The 24,561-nt window shown below is 51.5% G+C and overlaps 2 protein-coding genes across 4 annotated transcripts in view; one reads left to right on the top strand and one right to left on the bottom strand.

Annotated features, from left to right (window-relative positions):
• Nucleotides 1-24,561, top strand: part of CHRAC1 (chromatin accessibility complex subunit 1) — an 873,427-nt gene that overhangs the window by 234,469 nt on the left and 614,397 nt on the right. The gene's annotated exons all lie outside the window — the stretch shown is intronic.
• Nucleotides 1-24,561, bottom strand: part of TRAPPC9 (trafficking protein particle complex subunit 9) — a 723,405-nt gene that overhangs the window by 138,561 nt on the left and 560,283 nt on the right. The window contains exon 20 of the mRNA XM_050800233.1: nt 8,486-8,576. Within this exon, the coding sequence (XP_050656190.1) occupies nt 8,486-8,576 (91 nt within the window). The remainder of the gene's footprint in view (nt 1-8,485; nt 8,577-24,561) is intronic.

Here is a 24,561-nt window from a genome sequence, read left to right as displayed (position 1 = left end):
CATGGCAAACGCTTAGCCCCATTAGTCACCATGACCGGGTCTCTATGGAAACGCCTGGAAGATGGTCCTCAAAATAGACAGTCAGGGAGCACGCTGGGTTTCTGCAGCAGGCACAGAAAGGCCCAGCCCTGCCTCCTGCTCTTCCTACCTGGAGGATGGGAGCAGCACACCCTTTCCAGGACTGTTCATGGACTGAGACGGAGGGGTCTCGGGAGCTCCAGCCCGATGTGCAGACTCGGGGTCCAGTTGTGAGCGTGGCCCTGCTCCTGGCCCAGCCCTGCCCTCTGCCTCCTGCCTTGCCGTCAGACCCTCTGCAGCAGAAACACACTCACTCCAGGATTCAGGCCCCAGAAGCAGGGAGATTCCAGTGGTCCCCCACTGCCCGAAGTCTGGCATCAGCACCCACAGCACAGCTCCCTAAAGAGCACGCCCGCCTCTATGAGCCTAAGGAACAGGCTCTGTGCTGGGCTCCCGGGGGTTTCCTCAAACCTCCACTGAGCATCTCCACTTTACAAAGAGGGAAACCCAAGTTCACAGGACTTGACCACCAGCTGAAGTCAAGACTCAGCACAAGGATGTGGCGGAGGCTGCGCCGAGACCCCAGTCGGCTCAGTGCTGACTCCATGCCAGTCCGAGCCATGCAACCGCTGTCATCATCACACAAGAAAGTTGACGGCTTTGCTCTCTGCCAAGATCCCATAAAATATTAATAACTTCTGAGAATCCACGCTGAGGGAATCGCCCCAAAACACAGAAAAGGCTCTACGAGAAAACCACTACATATAACTTTTATAATAGCAAATGTTTTGAAGCAATCTAAATGTTCAACAATAGAACAAGTATTAAATTATCTTGTATTCATTTGATAAAATATAGTTCAGCCCTTAACAATATGTGCGAGACATGTTTATAACATGGGAAATGCTTATACTTTTGTCAAGCATAAAAAGGGACACAGAAGTATAAATACAGTATGATCATCCCTATGGACAAAATTAGAATTGGAAAGTAGCAAAAAGACTTGGGAATGCACAAAAATGAATTAGAGGTTGTTTTGGGGATAGAGAAAGGCTATTTTTTATCTATGTTTTCTGATTTTCTCTCATCTTCTACCATGAGGATATATTCCTTTCATGAAGTGATCCAGTGGGAGGTTCAGATTCTGGTGGGAGGTTCAGATTCTGGTGGGAGGTTCAGATTCTGGTGGGAGGTTCAGATTCTGGTGGGAGGTTCAGATTCTGGGGGCAGGAACTCATATTTGAACCTGGGGATGTTCCCTCCCACCTGTGCAGTGCTGGAGGAGACCAGCTGCGCTGAGTTCAAGTTCCTCCTCTATACGGGAGAACCTCAGCCTTCAGGGCTGTGGAGAGCTCGGAAATAACAACATAAAGACCTCATGCCTGGCCCAGCAGGTGACCTGTACTGTGAAACAGTTGCTTTGAAATCAGAGGCTGGGCCTGTTAGCTCGCACCTGAACTCCCAGCACTTTGAGAGGCCAAAGCAGAAGGATCGCTTGAGGCCAGGAGTTCAAGACCAGCCTGGGCAACATAGGGAGACTCCATCTCTACAAAAATTAACAAATACGAATAACAAATACAAAAATTAGTTGGGTGTGGTCGAAGCGGGAGGATCGCTGAGCCCAGGAGGTCAAGGATGCGGTGAGCTATGACTGCACCACTGCATTCCAGCCTGGGCAATAAGCAGGAGCCTGTCTCAAAACTATATACAAATTCAAAAAGTCAAAAACTAAAGAAGAACCTTTTTCCTTTTTGAATTGAATTAGTGAGCCTGCTCTAAGTCAGAGAAAGAATCAGTCAGGCCAGGCCAAAGCGGGGGATACTGGGTCTGCCAGGGAACGAGGGCCCGGCCTGGCATGGCGGCCTACGGGTGTGATAGAAACTCCCTCAGGCCATGGGGGCTTCTAGGGAGCTGCAGCCTCAGTTTGTCGTTGGAGGGGACTCTGGAAGAATGGTGAGGGGAGCCCAGGTCATGGGGGGTGGGATGCAGGGAACGTGGCAGCCCCAAAGCCCTGGCTGGGGGTGAGGAGTGGGTGAGTCTGAGACCTGGATTCCACTGTGCAGGACTGGAGGGGAGCTGCCTGGGCTGTGTCCTGGGATGCGGATCCCGCACCACACCTGCCCCCAGTGGGCCTGAAGACGGCCGCAGGATGCAGTCAGAGTGAGGGGCAGACAAACCTCACCCTTTTCTCATGCACTGCCACGCTGTGGCTGGCTAGCCAAGGTCTGAACTCTCCAACTGTCCCTGTCCAGATGGTAAACACTGGTAAACTCAACCCAATCACCCATCCCTCCAACCCAACTGAGAGCTCCCTCCTCCACAACACCATCCCAGCCCCTTCCCTTCAGAGCCATCTCCCCTCCTCCCAAATGCCCTCTGTCTGCAGGATCAGGCTGCTCTGGCCCCTGCAGGCTCTCCCCAGGCCCCTGTGTTGGCGCTGCTGTCCTACACCAGGCACCTCCTCTCCTAGCCTGGAGTTCCTCGAGGGAACGAAGAGAGAGAAAGACAGAGAAAGAAACCAGGGAGATTTTCAATGCTCGATTTGTGAGCACTGGTTATATGGCAAGGAATTATTTGTATTAGCTTGTTTCACTTTGCCAGCATCCCTGCATGGTGGCTGAGTCACAGTGCTTCACAGAGAACCAGAGCTCAGAGCATAAGTGACTGCTCAGGGCACTCGGCCAACTTGGCAAAACACAGCAAACTTGAGACCAGAAGCAGGTCTGTGGGATTCGAAGCCAAGATCATTCCATGGGGTCTGCGTCTGCTTGTTCCTCCACATCCCAAGGGCCTGAACTATGAGTCACAGGGTGAGGTGCCTGTTCTCCCTCTCTTTGCATATACACAGACATATAAATGTGTGATCCCAAACAATGCTCAAAGAGGAGACTCTGCTCAGAAATGGAAACCCCCACACGGCTGCTCTGGGAAGAGATGCCATTCAACTCAGCTGACAAGGTCCCCGCAGGCTTCCACCGTGATCTTGCTACAGTCAGAGACCAACCCAGGTGTGCAAGCGGCCGGCATAGCCATGGTTCCCAAGCAAAGCAAAGATGCCAAGGGCCTCTTAAGTGGTGGAATGCAGTAGGAGTGGAAATGGATGCCCTGGTGGCCATGGCAAGACCCTTGCCCCACTGGGGCTCACAGATCCAGCTGTAGCATTGGGGAGGGGGCTGGAGTCACCATGACCCCTGCTGCCCAGTTCAGCTCCTATGCCCTGTGACTTGCAAAGTCTCAAGAATGTGCTGGGGTCCCGTTTAAGGTTTAAGGACTTGACCCAACCCAGACCATCCCAGCATTCCCCACCCTCCTCACACGGGAAGCCTGAGTGTCCTGTGTCCCCTCGGAAGATCACCTTGGAAATCCAAGTTCCAACAACGTCCACATCACGATTCAGAGTCACATGCCCACGTGATGAATAAACATCTCAAGATCCCTCAAAAGGTTCATAGCCTTTGACCTAGGAGTAACGCCTAACTAGAAAACTTGTCTAGTCAGAAAATCGAACCGAAATTTACATGTATTAACATGTTCACTGGAAACAGCCAGATATGATAATAGTGAGATAAACTGTGACACTGCAAACAGGAAAATATCATGCCCCGTTTCTGGAAATGGTTCCACACTGTCGTGCTAGGCCCTGGCCTTGGCAGGTGCCGCCGGCAACTGAAAGCGCACGGCTGGGCTGCTCGCTGTCAGGGCTCCCACAGGGACAGGCTCACCTCCTGAAGGCAGAAATGCCTTGCAGATCTTAGCACTGTTTTTTAAAAGCCATGCATTTCCTCCAGGATAAAGGGATTAATATTCACATTATTTGCCAACATGCCTCTGTGCCCACGACAACCCAAACACTACCAATTACCAAACAGAAAAAGCAAGCCTGGGGAAGAAACGACCTGGTGCTGCAGAAGCAGCCTCCTTCCCTCCCGAGGTTCCTCCTGGTGGCCTCTGGCAGGACAGATTGTCCACAGGCTCACTCCAGGTGTGGCAGCAGCTGACTATCCCTCCCTGGGGAATTTGTTTCTTTCGCCTGATAGAATATATTAAGACAAGTTGAACTTCATTTTTATTAGCCTTTTTAGGGAACCAAAATTCCTTTAGATCCAGGTGTGTTTTCTGTTCGAACCTTAATAATTTAACAAAAATAGATCTGACTGCCAATTGGTTCACTCAACACTCATGTACAGAGCATCACATGTGGTAAGCACCCCCACCTCCCATCCACCCTCTATACCACCTGAGCTGCCTAACCACCTGGTGAAGCGGGAATTATTATGTCCTCCAAACTAGCAAATAGACCTGCTCTGGCCTCATGATGAAGTCACTCAGCCACATCTGGCGACTGTCCTCAGATGTCCAAAGTGCTGCGTCTCAAACCACTACCCTAACAAAGGCAAGCCCACCCTTCTTTAGTTATGAGACAAAGAGGTGGCCTCCCAACTGCTAACCATCTTTCTATGCCATGCAAACGAGACCTCAAAACCACCTTCTCAAATTCTCCAAGAAGAGACAGTAAAGGACGGCAGCTCCTGGGCCAATTCCGATTTACTGAAAGCAAGAAAAACATGTAACCACCTCTTAATGCCATGGGCCACACTCCACACCGCAGGGCCTCACCCCTCTCCTTGCTGTCCCCCAGACTGAAGAGCGCCTGCCTGGGCCTCTGTCTGGAGGCGGCCCCACCATGCATGGATGCCAGGAAGGGGGTCCACGTGCTGCCCAGTCCCTGGGGTGGGCAAGGGGGTGTTGAGGATGAATGCCACAGATTCACGGAGAGCCCCTTGTGAGTTTTCACACCAGGGCTCGGGTATATGGCTCCTGGAACTGGGCTGATCTTCCAGGAATAACAGAAATATCGCATAAAAGACTGTAGCTTTTAAAACAGAAGTGATTATAATAAATCTTTGCTTTGCAGGCGGTAGGGATTTATGGTGTGCCAGACACATTTACAAATGTCATTTCACTTTGATTCTGAGCCTCAGAGCAATATGTGAGGTCGCCATGGGAGAGGTCCATGCCGCCCTGAGACGGGGAAATGGAGGCTCAGGGGGCATCCCTGATGCAGCACGTAGCAGGACCGAAACGTACATCCAGGTCCCCTGGCTCCACCAAAAGCCTCTACTACACCACAGAGGGGACTGAAGCACCATGAAAGGTCTTTGCTTTCAGACAAGAGTGCAGTGAAAACCACGGCTCTTCTCTCTCACCCCGTCCCCCTACCTGTTTCCCCAGAGGCTGCAGTGAAACAAGGTCAACAACGTCAATGAAATGTCACCTCTCACCCTGCACTGAGCCCGGCTGTGGGGGCCCAGTAGGCATCTGAGCAGGCCTGGTCCCACCGCTGGCCCACGATACCTATGGGGAAAGGGAGTCAGCACAGGCGGTAGGAGGGTGACGAGGAGACAGATGCGGGTCTGGAAACAATAGTGCATGGAGGCAGGGGCTGCACTGAGCACGTGATAGACACCATCTCATGTAATCCCTGGAGCAACTTGTGCAGCAGACACCACCCCGTTCCATAAAGAAGAAACTCAGGCTCCAAGAGGTAAAGTGATGCGTCGAAGGTCACATAGCTAACGCATGATAGAGCTGGGACCTGAGTCCAGGGCTGCCTGATTCTGAGAGGCCATGGAACCGAACTACATTTCCAAAAGAACTCCCTGAGCCTCCCTATGAAAAAAGGGTGCTACAGATTGAATGTCTCCTCCAAAACTCATGTCGAAACTTAATCCCCAGTGTGGCAGTGTTGGGAGCTGGAGCCTTTAATTGGTGACTGGGTCATGAGGGCTCTGCCCTCATGAATGGATTAATCCTTTCAAGGATTAATGTGCTGATGGATGACTGGGTTCTCGTGGGCATGAAAATGGTAACTTTATAAGAAGAGGAAGAGGGATCCGAGCTAGCACATGAGCACGCTCAGCTCCCTTGCCATGTGATGCCCAGCACCACCTGGGCACTCTGCAGAGTCCCCGGCAGCAAGAAGGCCCTCATCAGACATAGCTCCTTGACCTGGGACTTTGCAGCCTCTATAAGAAATACATTTCTTTATAAATTACCCAGTTTCAGGTATTCTGCTATAAGGAACAGAAAACGAACTAGTACAAAAAGGGGAAGAAAATTAGGGCAAGAAATGGAAGCAGCATGTAACGCAGCAGGGGGCTGAGCCCGACCCAGAGCCTTCACGCCTCCCGGCAGGCACCTCTGCCCACACAGGCATGTGCAGCTTCCAGGCTGTTCTGTGCTGAGAGGCAACCCGGGGCCAAACCAACTTCCTAGTCTTGGCTCTAATTGTCCACTGTTCTCTCTAATTTCCCCACTATTGTCAATTTTTAAAGGGTGTTCTTAGTACACCCAGGGGAGAGGCCAAAATGAACAGAAAGGACCTTTATGATCATTAAGGACTAAAGCTTTTCTTCATCTGAAATTCCCAAATTGCCCGGGCTTCTTCCAGCCGCCCCACCAGTATTCAGGCAGGACCGGTTCCTCCCTGGTTGGTGGAGACCTAGTGGCCCGTAACGCAGTGCTCCCAGCTCTGTTCACTCTGGAGCCCCTGGGGCAAGTGCCAGTCTCTGAGCCTCAGTCTCCCTGTTTGTAAATGATGGAGAAAACCTCACTCATAGGACTGTGGCAAGTAGTGCATGGCAGCTCTTATGCAAAATGCCCGGGACAGGAGATGCTCAGCAGTCTGAGGTCCTTCCCTTTTCTCTGTCCTCTGCCGCTCCAATTCTAGAACCCTCCTTACCCTTAGGGCCTACCTAGAACAGTGCCAAGGGCAGTCCGTGCCCTGGGAAGGGCATCGTTTCCAGACTGCAGGGACTTCTCCCCGTTCAGCCTTGTACCATCAGAACTTTTCCCCCAGGGCTCTGCTCCTAGGTGCCCCACTGGTCATCCAACCAAACAAAGGCCCCCAAGCCATCTCAAAAACCCTTACCTGGGGTTAGGGCTGCCGACCCTAAGACAGAAGGGAGGAGCCCACCTGCTGTCTACCTCCCCACCCCAGGTCACTCTGCTCTCTGCTCTTGGCACCCTGTTCTGCCTGTGGCCCTCCCTTCGCTCACTTGCCCCATGAAAGTCCTGCATAGCTGCCTGGTGGAATCTCCTTCGGTAATAGATAAAATACAGCTAGTCCCCCTGGGCCTGACCCCACCCCACAGCCAGGGGGACCCAGGTGTCTTCCCTGGCTCAGCTGTCTGAGTCCAGCGACACAGCTGACTGTGCCCAGGTCATCAGGAGACAGATAGGACATTTCCACCTAGAAAAGTGGCTGGGCTACAGGGAAGCCTCCAGAGAACCAAACAGTGAAACCCTCTGCAGGAACACCAGGCCTTTCCTTCCTGCCACTCAGGCGGGCTCAGAGAGGAGGAAGAGTCCACAGAAGGAGCCCGAGTGTAAAATGCAAACCCACAGCCGCCACGACGGTGCCCACCTGGTCCCAACAGCGTTCACCTATGAGGGGCCAGGAGGCAGCCTCTGCAGGACCAGGGGGTCTGCGGGCGGGACGAGGGGGTCTCCAGGCTGAAGGGGGCTGGTGGAGTGCAAGGAGAAAGGCTTGCTTTCTCCTCATGCCACTGGAATCATTTCCATATGTCTCTAGCCCATGAAAGGGGCAGAACAAGCTTATTAATGAACTGGATCCTGGATCAAAGAGGAGTTACTCATTCACAATGACCTCTTGGGTAAAGAAGAGGAAGAAAGGGGATATATATGCTTACAACTGACTGTCTGCAGCAGATCCAAAATAGATGAGCTGATTAAATAATTTCCAGAGAATAAAGATTCTCACTTCAATAGAAATACTAAGCTCGTTTCTCAGCAAAATATTTTTGAGTTCAATTTAGAAAGGCACAGTGTAGGGTGGAAGTTCCCAGGTGCAACAAGAAGAAGCCGTCAAATAAACTGTGCTAAGTGTCCAGTAATGGAGTTCTCTTGGGGTTGAACACAACATTGAGTTGAGGCATTTACAAAACAAACACTTTTCCGCACAAACAGCGTGAAAAGCTGTCCACACATCGTCGTGGTGAGTGGGGTGAAAACAACGGGTTCACCACACCCTGTTCTCTTCTGCCATCCCAAGCCACTCTCAGTTCTGGAAACAGTTGCAGAGCACACGCTCAGCCAGACACAGTCAACTGCCATTTCAGAAGGCAGCCCACTCTACAGCAAGTGCAAGTCAAGACGGAGGCCGAGATCCGCCTGCTGCACCTGTTTTGACGGGCACTGAGCCCTTCTCATGTCTGCACTGTCACCTGAGTGCCGAGCTGCCCGCCCAGGTGAACAAAGATGCCCCCACGCAGAGGTGCCGGCACAGCATGGGGAGCCCGTCTTTTTCCCCCAAGGTTTCCCGTGATGACCTTCAGCACCCACCCACATCTGGGGTGCCCGGCCACACCCCCCAAGACCTTGTTTGTGCATTTGGAGAAAAGGAGCACATCCACCCAGAATCAATGGGCGGCTGGCGGGTACTCACCCCACTGCAGAGGCGCCAGCTGCAGGTGCTCCAGGACAAGCTGGTTCAGGAGTCCTTCCACACTCGCCTCGCCGCTGCGCTTCAGGGACGGGTGAGTCTTGGTCAAGGAAAACGCAGCTCCTGCTGAGCCCAGAGACAGGAGAATATCTAGAAGTCTCTAGACAGAGACCCTCAGATGGGAAACCTCCTAGAGCAGATGTCTCCCCTCTTCTGAAGGGACTGTCTAACCAACCACTATGACATCACCCTGGGTATGTGGATATTAGGGGCATATGCAACAGCAAGTGCTTCTCCTTCTACCCCTCAAATCTAGTAAATTAAACTACTATTATGTAAGAAAGGGAAATCCACTGGGATAATTTTAATCCAATAACTATTCTTGCTGGGGAAAATAAAGAGAAATGGAAGGTTATTTTTCCTTAATAAAACATGCAAACTGGTTCACTGTTCAATACAACTCGTGAGTTCCTTGACGCACGTCAGTTTCATGCTGGTTTCACGTCGGTCCTGTTATCCGTCTTGATGTAACTACACATATTATTAAGAACGAGCTCACTTAAGAGAGCTCATAATCGAGGAAGCCATAAAGTCTCTCAGCAAGTATCAGTGGATGAAGTAATTAGGTCTAAAAATGTAGAAAACAGAAACCTCCCTTGCGCTAGTATTAAACAGCCAATGTGATTCGCAAAACAGATCTGTAAACCTGTTTCCCTTTTCCTACATAAGTTAAAGCCACCATATTTAAGTTGCAATAAAAGGGTAAATTTTTAGTTTCTGACATTCTCTAGTGATTGCAAAAGTGGAAAAAACACCCCACCTTCCTTCTTCCTTTCATGTTAATTCCATTCAACAAACACATCCAGTTCATCTGAAGCACGCCATGCACAGTGGGTGGCATGGCCTTGAGGATGAAGGAAGGGCGGGCCACGCACCCTGAAGTTGAGAGGTTCACATTCTGGTGAAGGCAGCAACATGAAACCTAAGACTTGCAATGGCCAACCCTGGGGACAGTCCTGTGAGAACAAAGCTCCTGCAGTTTGAGGTAGAATGGAGCAGAGGCTAAGCATTGCAAGCGAGAGACAGCAGGACGAAACGGAGGCCCCTGGGTCTCTCCTGCTGGCTGGTGGGGGAGTCGGGCTCAGAGGTGCTGAGCAGAGCGGGCACATCCCCCTCATCAATGGTCCAATGCACTAGCCAGAGAGGGCTGTCCAGACAAGAAGGCTGCCCAAGAGAGCCAGCTGGCCACAGCACCACAGCCACCAGCAGCAGTACAGGCTAAGGTCAGCAACAAGCTGGCCTGGGGGCTCAGGAACCCCTGCCCACTCCTGTGTCCTATTTTATTTTATTTATTTATTTTTGCAGATAGAATCTTACTCCGTCACCCAGGCTTGAGTGCTGTGGCATGATCTCGGCTCACTACAACCTCCGCCTCCCAGGCTCAAGTGATTCTCCTGTCTCAGCCTCTCAAGTAGCTGGGATTACAGGCACCCGCCACCATGCCCAGCTAATTTTTGTATATTTTTAGTAGAGATGGGGTTTTACCATGTTCACCCAGGCTGGTCTCAGACTCCTGACCTCAAGTGATCTGCCCATTTCCCAAAGTGTTGGGATTACAAGCATGAGCCACAGCGCCCGGCCCTATTTTAGCTATTGTGGACTTCTTTCAATTCTCCCCAAATACTGTGTGCTCTCTCTGAATTCCAAGCCTCCCCTCCCACACTCTGTGCATTCTGCCTGGGACGTCTTTCCCTGCCCTCTTCTCCTTCCTGACGTTATGTCTCAACCTGACCTTGCTTCTACAGGAACCCTCCAGAAGGCGTGCATGCATCCCCTGACAACCTGCGCTAGACGTGGTCATCTTCCTGTTTCTTGGCTTCAGCCCTAGCCTGTGAGCTCCATGAAGGCAGAGACCTGGTCTTAGGGCCTAGAACAGTGTTTGGTTCACTGCAGTTGCTCAAAGTATATTGCCTGATGAATAAATGAACACCAAATGAGCAAACATCCCAGGTGGAAGTGCAGGTGCCACGCCTCATTCAGCAGCACAGCCTGCAGCCCCTCCACACACAGCACAGCGCAGTGGCTGTGACACTCAGCAAACCTTCCTGCACCTGACGCCCGGGGCCTGCTGACGGCTTCTGCACATTCTCAGGCTTCACTGCTCAGGGTCTTCTTGCTCCTGGCCCCAGTCCACACATGCTGCTTGCTTCATTCCACAGCAACCCAAATGTCTAACTCATCCCGTCTTCCCTCAGTAGAGAATCTGAGGGCTTGGGAGCTGTGGCTGAAGCTCTGAGGCCGCCAGAGCTGCCCCAGCCCTGAGTAAACAGCTCCTGCTCTCACTGGCTCTGCTCCCTCTTTTCTCTTCGTGGAGCTTGGTGCCCAAAAGGGCAGGTTCTGGAGACTCAGCTCAACTTTGAATCCTGGCACTGCCACTGATGAGCTTTGGTTAATTTACTTAAAGTCCCTGGCCTCACTTTCTTCATCTGTAAGACGAGCATGCTAGCAGTGCTAACTTCACAGGGCCGCCACGAGGAGTGCCCAGAATCATACTCCTGGCCTGTGGGTAGCATTAAGTAAGTGTCGCCTACCGTTAGCATCAGCCTCATCCCCATTCTTCTCCTCTCTCCTGTTCCTCCTCCATCTCAGAGGAGATGCAGAAACTTCTCTCCTTGCCCCAGGAATTCAGCCATCATTTCTGCTGCCTCCAACTCCCTTGGGGATCTCACTCTCCCGCAAGCAATTTATCAAAGTGTTTCCTGCACAGATAATTCCCTCCTTAGAAGAATTCTCCAAACGAAATTTTCTCCATCTCATTACACACACGGCCCATGTCTGTTGAATTGATATGGCTACTGATAAATACTCTGCAATGAACTTTTAATTATCTTCTTTTGACCTGTGACAATCCTCATTCATTCAATAGTTAACAGGTAGCTACCTGAGCTAGGGTTTGGGGTTATGGAGCTGACTGTGACCCAACAGACGGCCCTTCAGAACACGGTGACCTCCAGCAATCACACTTCTGGGTTTATACCCAAAGAACTGAAAGCAGGGACTCAGGCAGATGTTTGCAAACCCATGTTCGCTGCAGTGATATTCACAATAGCCAAAGGGTGGAAGCAGCCAAAAGTCCGCCAATAGAGGAACCAATCAACAAAATGTGATCTATCTGCAGAACGGAATGTTATTCAGCCTTTAAAGAAAAGGAAATTTTGAAAACGTGCTACAACATGGATGAACCTTGAGGACATGATGCCAAAGGGAACAAGCCAGGTACAACAGGACGAACACTTACGATTCCACCGACCTGAGGCACCCACAGTGGTCAGATCCAGAGACAGAATGGATGGTGGGCACCGGGGGCAGGGAGGCAAGGAATGGCAGGGAGCATTTCATGGGTGCCCAGTTTCAGTTTGGGAAGGTGAGAAAGTTCTGGAAGCAGATGGTGGTAATGGCTGCATGATAATTTGAAAATATTTAACACTCCTGAGCTGTACACTGAAGCATAGTTAAGACAGCAAATTTTCTTAAAATGCCGACCTAGGAGGGAGGCTATAATTAGGAAGCGGAGCGACGCTAAGGAAGCCCGGAGGAAGCCATAATCAGGGACAGAGAACTGAGAAATCTCACAGGGTAGGGGCATTTGAGAAGACGGCCATGGCGGGAGCTCGGGAAGCTCTTGACAAGGACGGCCCCCCTGCGGCCCCCTCATCCTTCCTAAGCAACTTTGCAGGCAGCTTCCCCCATTCAAGCATGCAGCCGCCCCGTGTGTTCATTCATGTTGCATCAATGGCCATTTTCTCCCTCGGCAGTCAGGCTGCATCTCTGCGAGGGGTGCCCCTTCTCGGGCAGTAGGCACAGGAAGCAACAACTGGGGATTGGGGTCCTGCCTTCTTGCATCTCCCACGATGAGGATGGAGGCCGCAGCCCCAGGCCTATTTTGAGCGCCAGCAGCAGCGAGGCACCCCTCAAGGAGGCAGTGCCCTGCAGCTCCCTTATCTTTTTGCAAAAGCAAATCCGTCTCTCCCTCAAGAAGACAGCATAGGTGGAACCCAGTGGGTGCTTTGGATGTCCAGGGTGTTTGGGACCTTAGGCATGAGCTGCGTGGTCCCTTTCCAAGCCCTAAGTCAAAACAGGGAGGTCAGGCCCTATGGGCATCTGGGCATTAGGGCTGTCCATTCAGAGCCCCCCATCAGGGCTAAGGAGGTGCCCTGTTCCAGGCCCAGGGACGTCTGTAGAGGTTGAGCTTGCTCCCTTCCACTGCACCCTTCTCAGGAGAAACAGCCAGGCCCAAGGACACCATGTCCGCCTGCCCAGGGCAGTCCACTCCCAGACTCGTGGTGAAACCAGGTTCCCAGACGTCTCCTGGGAGGGCCTTAGGATCCAGATATGTGGCAGGCTCACAGGTGGAGCGAGGGCTGGCCTGGCTGGGCGACGAGGGGTCAAAGGCCATTGTGAGGGGCCCCTTCCGGGTCTGTTTTCTCAGTTTTCAAATAAGGGAAGGCGAAGGCTTGTCTCCCTGAGGGACTGAGCACTCCTGGAAACATTTGTTCTCGTAACCCAGCACCTAGTTCAGGCGATTCAGGCCCCAAGTGAGGTTAGAAAATATCTGGCTGTCTGTGCCTGAGTGCTGGCTCTCGAGAAGGGGCCACTATTCAGCTCAGTGGTTAGGCCACCTGCTTTCACTACGGCTGAGGCGAAGGGGTCTCCATTCCCCTACCCCGCCCACAGCCAAGTTCCTGAGTAAATGGCAACCCACGCTCAGTTTCCCAGAAATTTTATTTTCTTAAGAGGAGTTGCATAGTATTAAGAGCTAATTGGCTGGGAAGGTCTGTGTCTTTTTGAGCAGGGCATTGCAGGGTTTCATTTTCATGGATAATGAGTGAATTGTTTTTCTTCCTTTGAACCCACAGATTTGAATATCCCCATTTTAATGCTCAAGGCACCATATTAAATTACTCGTCAAGGTGAGGAATGTGAAAGTAAGGGAATCGCATCAGCCAAGATTAAAGAACTTTTCTGAAGGAAGAGGAGGAAGCACAGCATGTGCCTGGCACGTCGGAGAGGCCCAGGGACACCTGGCCAGTGGTGAGGGGGCAGGTGCTCAGTTCAGGGGCCTGTACTTCACCCTCCCTGCAGTCTTACTGGGTGAGGGCTGGAGCTAGGATGTGATCCCAGGGCTGTGTGGTTCCCATGCCTATGCTTCCCCATGCACGTGCTCATACACTCAGGCTGGGCCTTGTGCTGGATGCAGGGCCCTGAACCCAGCTCAGCGGCACATGCTGCACCCTCCTGGAGCTCCTAGTCTGGTGGCCACAGGCCAGGTGGGACTGGCTGCGCCCTGCTCCCTCCTGGGGCTCCCTGAATGCATGAGGCATCATCAAACTCGGGGTTCAAGGGCTTTTTAGAGGGCAGGCAAAAACTGCAGAGCCCACCATAACCCCATGGATCTGCACACTTGTGGGGGTGGGCAGACCAACAGCCAAGAGCTCCCATCTCCAGGGTGCGTGCTGCAGGCAGGGACCGCTCTAGCAGCTTACACGTGCTCAGTGATATAACGTTCATCATGGCATTACAAGGTAGGCATTATCTAATTTGCAGAGAAGGAAAGAGAGGCACAAAAAGGTCAAGAACCTGGCCAAGGCCACATGCCACACAGCAGCCCACTCTGACCCCAGAGGCTGCATTCTCAGCCACTGCCAACGGCCTCCAAGTTACAGAAACTGGGCAACAATACCAGGCCCCAATGTCATGTTTCTGTGTGAATATGTGCGTGCACGCCAGTGTGAATGGCCACATATCCATATACAGGCCGCCACGAGCACATGCGGCGCAGCCCCCTGAGCCCCGCACAAAGGCAAGGCTGCTAAGAAGCTTCGGGGCCCTGCTCCTTCCCGGCCGGGGAAGTCTCCTGCACTGCTGTGCTGCTCTGGCCCCCACCCCAGCGTGGGCCCCTCCCTCCCCATGTAGTACCCAAGGGACATCACAATGGCTCACACCAGGACCCTCCCAGGAGAAGGTCAGGGCACAGGGAGGGAAGCCCCAAGGCGGCCCTGAGACTCCAGCTGCCTCTCTCTGGAGAGGAGGTGAAGGAGAACCTGCTGCAGATGAACTGATGATGGTCTAGCTCTCAGGACTGTCTGTCCTCAAGAATCTCAAGGCAGAGGCCCTAGGGCCCCACTAGGAGAGAAGAGATGCAGGAGAAAATGTGGAGACAGAGGAAGACGAAGAACAGGCCAGAGGGCTGGCCCTGGCCCTGCATGCATTACGATGATGACATCTCCCAGTCACGGGTAACATGCACCACAGGTTTGGGACAGACACCCACAGTTTATTTTCTTGGAAACGGTACAGTGTATTCCAAAACTGCTCAATTCCAGGGCTCCTAAGGTTGTCCCAGCCTGACCCACACCTGCTCTGAAACCACTCTGGCTTTCCTCCACTGCAGAAACACATAGCAGCTTGGGCACTCCTCCACTATAGGAGCGCATCAAGGCGCAGGCATCCCTCCACTGTGGAAGCCACACCACGGCGCGGGCGTCCCTCCACTGTGGAAGCCGCACCACGGCGCGGGCATCCCTCCACTGTGGAAGTGTGTCAAACCACAGGCACCCCTCTGCTGTAGAAGCTGCACCATCACTGGCACCCAGTCGTCTACCAGCCGGGGAAGGGGCCCTGGGTGCAGTGTTCACAGCCTCAGTCCACAATGGCACCTCCTCTGGACAGAGGGAGTCCCCAGTGCCCATTCTGCAGGTGATCAGGAGGATGAAAAGATAGAGGTGAAGGCTTTCAACCTTACTAATTCTACAGGCCCTGTGGGAGTTAAAGAGTAACTCACTCTGCCCTCCAAGGGTTTACAAACCGGAGATGTGCCACGTTTCTCGTAGCCCCGGCGAGGGGCTCCTTCCTCTGTGCCCCACAGCCTTGCGAGATGCCTCTCCTGTGGAGCTTCAGGGACTCCATGCTAACTGTCCATTTCCACGTCTGTTTTCATAGTGGACTCTCCATATCCTCACCGCGTGCTGCAGACCTGGACGCACCCTGCTCTCTCCTTTCCAGGCTCTGTGCCCAGCTCTTCCTGGAATGTCCCTTCCCTTCTTCTGCCTGGTCAACTCCTCTCTTTCAGACCCAGCACAACCGTACCCCTCAGGGGAGCCAACTAAGCACAGCCACATGGCCGCCCTGCCCTGGCGGTCTGCACAATGCTCTTTCAAGCCTGATCCAAAAACGCTGCAGTTGACACTTGCATGTCTCTTTCCCTTGAGGCACTGTGAGCACCTTTCTGTGAAGCTCTCATGTCTCATGCAACTCCTGGGACCAAAAGTAGCTCCATAAACATGGACTAAACAATGTAATGAAAGCACGCATGGCAAGTCCGCATGAATGTAGCCATAAAGAAAAGGATGGTTTTCATCAAAAGCCGCCCTTCACTGGCAGTGCACCCACAACTTGTCTTCAGCATGAGGAAGAGAGTGGCTCCCTGACGATCCACCCTGGCACACCAGGAGGTAACTGATGCTGTCCCTCAGCACACAGCTGGCACACACAGCCAGTACCGTCTAACATGTGAGGGGACCGAGCCTCAGGAAGGTCAAACAACTCACTGGCTTTGAGTGACAGGCAGGACGCTAGCCCCGGCCTGGGATGTCGCTTAGCACCACGTGATGCTCACAGAGTGGAACTCCTCCCTGCCCACAGGGGCACCGGGCAGATGCAAGCCTGCTCCCAGATAACTCCGACCAGCCCTGTGGATTCTTCTGTGGCAACTGCTTGGTACCCGCATCCCTGCCCAGAGCCACCCTGCGGCTGCCTCCTCAATCCCTGTTACTCCATTGGCCACACCAGCCCTGTGTGCTGTGACACTGCCAGCGGGAAAACACAGCCAGTGCCCTTTATGAGAATTCTTAAGAGGTTTCGAGCAATTAATTTTGATTTAGGGTAAGCTTCTAGAAGGTCTCAGGCTGACTCAGGGCAGTGCCCTGCACTTTCTACCAGTCAAGTCCCTGCACCAACAAGACCCTCACCAAGCAGTGTGCAAAGCTGTTTCCCTCCCGAGGGCGGAAGCCCAGAAGTGGACCAATGCCAACCCCCGATGAGACCACTGGTCACTGTGCACACGACTGGGTGATCCTGGGGGATGCTGTCCTTTCCAGGAGGGGTCAGCTCTGCTGAGTCAGTTTGCCCCAAGCCCCCGCCCCACCATCGGCCTGGGCTCAGCCCCACTGCTGTGGGGCCCCGAGCATGCCACCCCTCCTAGGAAACGCCATCCCCTGCAGAGTGTGAGGGGACTGGACCCCGGGAACTAGAGTGCCTGCAGCGGAAGCAAGTGGGGCTGCTGCTTCTCTTTCCCTTGCAGCCACCACAGAACAGAGCAACTTCCTCTTCAGTAAAAAAGACATCAGATCTCCCTTCCTCTGCTCCTGACCAGACCCCTGCGAGCCATGCTGTGACTCACTCCAATCAAAGGCAGGGGAGAGTGGAAACGTGTGTGCCGTGCTGGCAAGATGAGCTCAGTTTCACTGTTTCTGGTTTTGGTGTTCAGCTGTCATCTCATGGCCCACATGGCTTACAGGCACACGAAGTCATGCTCAGAGCAGTGACCAATTCTCAGTGAAGAAAACGTTCCCACTGGCCCATTCTCAATCTCAGAGTCATCCAACCGGGTCCCAGAGTGGAAGGGGAAAGGGAAGACATGTCGGGACATGCCTGTAGTGTAGTGAGCACTACAGCAAGTGCTGTGCACGTTCCCTTCAACCAGGTGGGGCCAGGACAGCTGCCACTCTCACTCAGGGAAAGAACCAGAAAGCAGAGGGCTCAACAATGTGTCCCGGGCTACTCAGGGACAGAACGGCCCCCCCCCCCCCCCCCTGGAGCCGCTTTAACTCCAGAGGCCAGGCTCTTTGCTGCAAAACGACATCTCCAGAGGAAAAGGACCTCCTCAAGAGCCCGTCTGCCAGACTGGCGACAATATGGAAGTGGAAAAGCATCCCTATTGACAAGGCGGGGGCACACAGGCATGCTTCCGCTCTGCAGTAATATTCTGCAGCAGGAAAGAGGAGAGAGAACATTGTCTATGAAATAATACGAAAAGTTTCCCAAGATATGCAGTAAGTGAAAAAAGCAAGATGTAAAATGCATACCTTTTGTGTAAAAAAAAATTGGGGTAAAAAGGGTGTGTTTGCATGTACTTATTATTTCAGAAATAAATTTTTTAAGTTTCTATAAGAAGCAAACAAAAGTGGGCACTCTGGGAGGCGGGGAGGAAACAGGGCAGATGGGAATGTCTATTTTTTAAAACAATTTTGAACCATGTGCACTTACTTAAAGTAATACAAAAATTAGTATAACAAAAGTAAACAATAATGTGCCCTTGGTAACACCATGAACAAAACTAAATGCTGACAGTTCGCTACAGGCCTGGGACGCTGGGACACAGCCGCACTCGAGTGTAGCCTCACCCCGGTCAGCAGTGAGAGGCTCTAGGGACGGAGGCAAGTCACTGACACATTTGGGCTCAAAACACACATACTTGTTTTTCTTTCTTTCTGTTTTCCCTCCTGATTCTCTTTGGAGTTTATTTTCACTTTCATGAAATTAAGACCTAGACTATGGCATATTACACTCATTAAAAAGTCTCACACCAGGCTTTGGAGGCAGGCAGCAGCCCCGTGCCTGCAGAGCAGAGACCATGCCTAACAGGCCCGGCCAGGCTGAGAAGCTCTGCAGTGATTAGTCCGGGGAGCAAGTCCGCCTGTGAGTAATTACCAAGTTGCCAAATGGTGCTGGAGCTTTGGAAGCCATTCCAATAGCATATTTCTATATTAATTTGCTTTCGGACGTAAGCCATAAAATTATACAGCTGAGCTAATAAAGCTAATTACCTGCATGCATATCCGACTTCCTTTCAGCCCTGTAAGCCACCCAAACAGTCTTGCATCTCAGCCTGTGCACAAGAATGGCAAGGCTGGCTGAAGGGTCAGCAGCGACTACAGCCACAGTTGTAATACTACAACATACAGTGGCGATGGTGGCAGTGATGGGGGTGGCTACTGTCTCTTAAATACACGGACCCTGGCATTTGGAGCAAGAGGTCAATCCATAATGATGATGACAATAGTAGTTCCTATCATTATTGCCACCATAGAGAACATTTCCAAGGTGCTTGCTTGGAGGGACGCCCTGGGTAAGTGTCCAACCCACATCTTCTCACTGCAATACTCACTACTTTCAAGCTAAGACTTCAGAATATGGTGTGTATGAGATAGGTACTGTTATTTTCATTTCAAAGATTTTTCTAGAAAACTGAGGCTCATGGAAAGAAAAAGAAAGCCAATGCTGCTAGCAAGTGACAGGGACTAGGCTTGAACCCAGGCAGGCTGACCCCTGAGCCCACACTCTGCTCTCTGGCTTTCAGGGATTATTTGATATATTTTATTGATTCCTCACAGTAAACCTAGAAACTAGGAGCCATGAGTCCCACTGGACAAAGATCCTGCCATCCACAGGGCCAGGTTGTACCAGGGCCCCGCAGTTGGCTAGCGGTTGGGTTAGTGTCCACACCCAGCCTGGCCAGTGTTTTTCCAGCCCAAGGGGTGCCCAGCAGAGAGCTCTCCATGGTGCTGAAACAGCTGCCTCCCATCAAGGCTCTTCCTAGTCACTTGGGGATGAAGTTTCCAAACCGTCAACAGGTTTTTACCCCCACCATTCTGTCCCTGCCTCTCAGGAGACAGAGATGAAGACACTGGCAGCAGGACTGTGAAATCACTGCTGGGGCCAACCCAGGCTTCACAGAAGTCCCCTAACCCATGCCTACTGTTTAATGACTGACATCCCTGTGTGCCTGAGCGCTAAGAAAACGCACGTCCCAGCCCAGCTCATGTTCTCATAGCTGGAGCTGCCCACAGGCAGTTTCTAACGCCCTTGCAAGGAAATACAAATTCCTCTCACAGTGTCCTCCAAGCTTGCCACTTTCTGCCTCAGAGATGTGGCTGAGTTACTTGGAGTCCATTACAGTTTGCCCACATGCCCTGCTGGTCAAACACCTGTGGAGGCAGTGAGCCATGAGGTCCAGGGGCTGGGGCTATCTCTGCTCAGTTTAACCTTCCTCTGCCATCCCTGCTCAAACCAGCAAGGTCAATGAGGAGGCAGCCCCACCTTCCCAACTGCTTAGCTTCTGGGCCTTCCCATGGGAAAATATTACTTCGAAGAACAGAAAACATGCAATCCAATCCACTAAAGAAAGAATTCAGAGGACTGCTTGTGGCTCCAAGCCCTGGGAGAGGAAGGGACAGTGCCCCGGTCACTGCCACACGATACAGGCTCCATAAATGCCTGCTGCTTTTCACTGAGCACCTGTGGTGTGTCAGTTACCTACAGATCATCCCACTTAGTCCTCACAACAACTTCAGGTTTAGGAAGCCTCCTTGGGGATATTAGGTAATGCTCCCAAAGCCACACAGCCAGAAGCGGGTAGATTCAAACTCACCCCAGTGGGGATTCAAATTTGGGGTCTGCTGCTCCAAGAGTAGTGCCCCCTTCCCTGTCCAGACTCCTCTCACGAATCCATGTTTCCAGCGCAACCAGTCTGAAGTCCACGGCGTGCCAGAGTGACAGGATCAGGAGCTCACCTTCAAAGTAGCACTAAAGGCACAGAGACTTTTGGGTGCTGTGGAACCTTAGAGGCACTTGTGTTGGCCCCTTTAAGAGGTCAAGAGCCCCTTGGACTCGGAAAGCCTTTTTCTCCTGTGGGGTCACACATAAAGTTTTCTGGGGGAGGACATAAGGCAGTGGGAACACAGATGTGCTCTGCATTATTGGCTTAGGCCAATAACGGTGTCAGCTCATCCCCTGCCAGTGAGATGGTGATGCGTAACTCTAGGAGTAAGTGGCCTGTGCAAGTGGGGCTCCTCCTAGAAGAGGGGCAAGGGGTGGTGACTTGCCCAGGAAGAGGAGCCCCAAATCTGGCAGGCAGGGAGCCCCAGCACAGCACTTGGTAGGCTGCCCCTTGGCCCTGGGCCCTATGCCTCACTCCCACTGTAGCGCCAGCCACCCTGGGCTCCAGATACTTGTGGCCATGGCTGATTTCCCAAACTAGAAACCGGTGAGCATCCTGAGGATAAGAGGGAAGTTTACTGTCTCCGAGTCTCTAATTCATTTCCACAGAGTTGGCAGGAAGTACAAGTCAACTTAATGAATGAATTTTTTTTCCAGGGATGATGCAGAAGGAACCTGATGGTAGCTTTCAGCTACCACCTATGCAAGGCCAGTTTATCAACGAACATCCACCCACACAAGCTTGTGTCCGGGAACATTTACTGAGCACCTACTCTGTAGCTGGCACTGGAGGAAGCCATGCTTCCTCGGAGTAGTGGTCTTATGTATGTGTTCAGCCCACAAAGATTACACAGCATGCTCAACTCAGAGCCACATTCGAGCCTCATGCCCACCACATGCAAGATGCAGAGGATGTGGCTCTTCTGCAAAGGGGAAACTGAGGTTTACAAAAGTTGCATATGTCATACCCCGCTCTCTCCAACAGTATGAGAACTCAATCCCTTCCGTAAGTTAAAAAATCTGGCTTGAAGAGAAAAAAACACACATTGAAAAAACAGAAACAGACCAGGTGCAGTGGCTCACGCCTGTAATCCCAGCACTTTGGGAGGCCGAGGTGGGTGGATCACCTGAGGTCAGGAGTTCAAGATCAGCCTGGCCAACATGGTGAAACCCTGTCTCCACTAAAAATACAAAAATTAGCCAGGCATGGTGGTGAGCGCCTGTCATCTCAGCTACTTGGGACGCTGAAGGAAAAGAATTGCTTGAACCCAGAAGGCAGAGACTGCAGTGAGCCAAGATCGCGCCATTACACTCCAGCCTGGGCAACAAGAACAAAATTCCGTCTCAAAAAAAAAAAAAAAAAAAAAAAATTAAAAAAATAGAAACAAACAAAAAAGGATATTTAGTTGACCCTTGAACAGCATGGGGTCAGGGGTGCCTACCGCCTACACAGTTGAAAATCCACATGTAATTTTTGACTGTATCAAAACTTAACTACTAATAGCCTACTACTGACCCCAAGTCTTACAGATAACATAAACAGTCCATTAACACATATTTTGCATGTTGTATGTATTACATACTATATTCTTACAATAAAGTAAGCTAGAGAAAAGAAAACATTAAGAAAATCATGAGGAAGAGAGGACACATTTCCTATTCATGAAGTGAAAGTGGACCATCATAAAGGCCTTCATCCTTATCTTCATGTTGCGTAGGTGGAAGGGGAGGACGAGGAGGCACTGGTCTTGCTATCTCTGGGGTGGCAGAGGTGGAAGAAAATCTATACTTAAGTGGACCCACGTAGTTCACACCTGTGTTGTTCAATGGTCAACTGTGCCCTGAGCTATACTGGATACTTCCATAATTACCCACAAGAGAGAGGCCCCATCCTATCTTCCTTCTCTGCAAACTGCAGGGTTCAGAGAAGGGTCACTGCTCTGGTTTTCCACTGTAACCCTTTAGAGCAGAAATGAGTTTCACAAGTCAGGTAACCTATACACCAGCAAGAATCCTGTCCCTTGCTGGCTTCCTTCATTCCAACTCGACACCCTTTAAAGGCCTCACCAAGGGCTGAGGGCAGGAGGCCAGGAGAGAAAGCAGAAACAGACCTGTACTGCCCTATATGTACATTTGGAGACTCTTGTGCCTAATTTCCAAAGGCAGGGAGCACAACCCCACAGAACCAAACGTGTTCTAGACATACAAGGCCAGGCCAGGAGCAGGTGGAAAGGAAGACTTCATTCCACCATTTGATCACAGCCATCCGTCCTCCTCACGGTGAAGGTGATCCCGTTGCTCGCTGGGTCAAAACCCTTCAGGGCGACCCACTGCTTTCAGGACAAAGTCCCAACACCCTAGCACAATCCACAAGCTCCCGTACAGCTTGCTTTTCCTGTTGCCCTTTCCCCTTTTAGACCCTGAGCCCGTGTGCGCCTGGGTCTTCGCTTCCAGAGATGGGGCTATTTGCTGTCTTTGCTCGGCTTCCCCTCTACCTGGAGCACCCTTAGCCTTGTCGTTCTGGTGAACACCCCCATCTTCTAGAGCTCAAACATTGCCTTACCTGGGATGTCCCTACCCTGGAAACCAACCCTTCTGTCCTCCCTGGCTGCTGCCGCTGCACCCTGCAGAGCACCCGTCCTGTCCTTGCTGTGTTAGGTGCTGGGGATTCAGAGACCAAGGTGGGGGCCTCCCTATGTTTACGAAGCCCAGCCTCCTGGGCAAGTATTATATCCTACTTATTATCAGTAGTCAGTCTTCCCTATTTATCACATTATTTAATCAATATTTGTACAGAGCCTTTTGGTTTACAAACGTTTTCACGCATGCCATCTCAGTTAATCTCCATGTCTTGGGAACTATGAGTGTTCACTTCCAAATCTTTGAAAAACCCAGCCAGATGCAAAGCAAATGCACAAGGTTAATAAAACACCTTCCCTGTCATTTTCTGCGAGGCCATTAGCAGTAAAATATTTGGTAATGTACCGCAGTCAAAGACCATTTGAAACCATGGGGCAGCTTTGAGATCCTGTCTATATTTATGTGACTGAAGTCTGCCATGACCTGGTTTGGCATTTTAGGAAAAAATGATTGCTCGGTTCACTCTGCTCCTGGGGAACGTGAAGCCAGATGGGAATCTGTGAGGTTCTCTTCGGAACCTGTAGACCTGAGGTGTGTGAGCCTGATCTCTCAAAAAAAAAAAGTAAGTGCTATGCTCAGAACATTTGGTGAGTATCCAAAGTCTACAGAGCAAAAGCTTGAGCTCTGTCATGGAGAATTTGGTGTGAAGGTTTTCACACTCGATTTGGGTTGAGCATCATGAAGTGGGTGCTCTGGGGAGGGGGTGCCTTCAGACGGGTCATCTCTCCCTGCTCGAAAATAGGCTGTTTGCATCCCATGCACAAGCTTGGGAGTGAATGACTACAGGTGCAGGGGCTCAGCCCAGCCCCACTGCAGATCAAATAAATTAGCGAATTGTCATAAATAGAAATTACACTAATGGAAAGACTGCTTTAAATGATTAATGAGCCTCTTTGCCATGACTTTGTTTTCTAATTTGCATCATGAACTTTCAGAATGCTGATGCTCTTGCTGCTCTCATTTCAGTAAGTGCCCCCAGCATCTCGGCTGAGCTCCCTGGTGTCAGAGACCCAACTGGACAGAAGACGTCACGCAGTGGGGTGTGCTGCCAAGAGGAGAGGTCTGCAATTGGCTCACTGCTGCAAATCTTGCTTGGGTGAGACTATTCCAGAGTCCCACAATGGAGAGCGGGTGAAATGGACAGAGTTCTGCATGGGGCGATGGGTACCAATCAGTGGTGAGACCCAGGAATGCTGCCATCTCCATAGGCTTCCTCTGGTAAGTGGGGATAATGTGAGGCCATGGCAGAAGCCAGAGGCTCTTGTGCTCTTCCTAGATGGAGCTGAGCACACAGCACTGACGGCAGCAGTTGCTCGTGCCTCCCGCTCTGCCACGGACCAGCTGGGTGACCTACAACAAGCGAGGTGACCTCGCTGGGCCTCCCTGTTTTCTCATCTGTGCAACGTGGATAAAACTACTTCAGAGAGTTGTTGTGAAAGTCAAGGGAATAAATCTATATAAATTGCCCAGAACGGTACCTGGCATCTAGTAAGTGCCATATGGGTTTTAGCTGTTACTTAAGCTCTGTAATTTTATGATTCGATTACATAAGCTACGCATGCGCACAATAATCATCACGATAAAAATACAGTGTGTATATGTCCAACATGTACCTGATCACACAAACACAACGCACGTCGATCCATGTGCATGTTCACACACATATGCATGCACACACACGAAGATGGAAACGGTGCCGTGAATGCTGGGAAAGGCCCTTCCCCACTCTCGTGATCCAGATCTGAAGTCTGTGTTGCCTATGTGTCAAACCCCGACTACTTTCGAAGTCATTCCAAGGTGTGCAAGGCCACCAGATTTGGATTTGGGGGAGGCAGCAATCAAATCTGTGCCTTTCCCACCTTACCCCCCAGCCCATCGAAGGC

The sequence above is a fragment of the Macaca thibetana genome, chromosome 8 (genome assembly GCF_024542745.1).
Source record: "Macaca thibetana thibetana isolate TM-01 chromosome 8, ASM2454274v1, whole genome shotgun sequence".
In the NCBI taxonomy this organism is placed as follows: domain Eukaryota; kingdom Metazoa; phylum Chordata; class Mammalia; order Primates; family Cercopithecidae; genus Macaca; species Macaca thibetana.
This window is presented reverse-complemented; position numbering and strand designations above follow the sequence as displayed.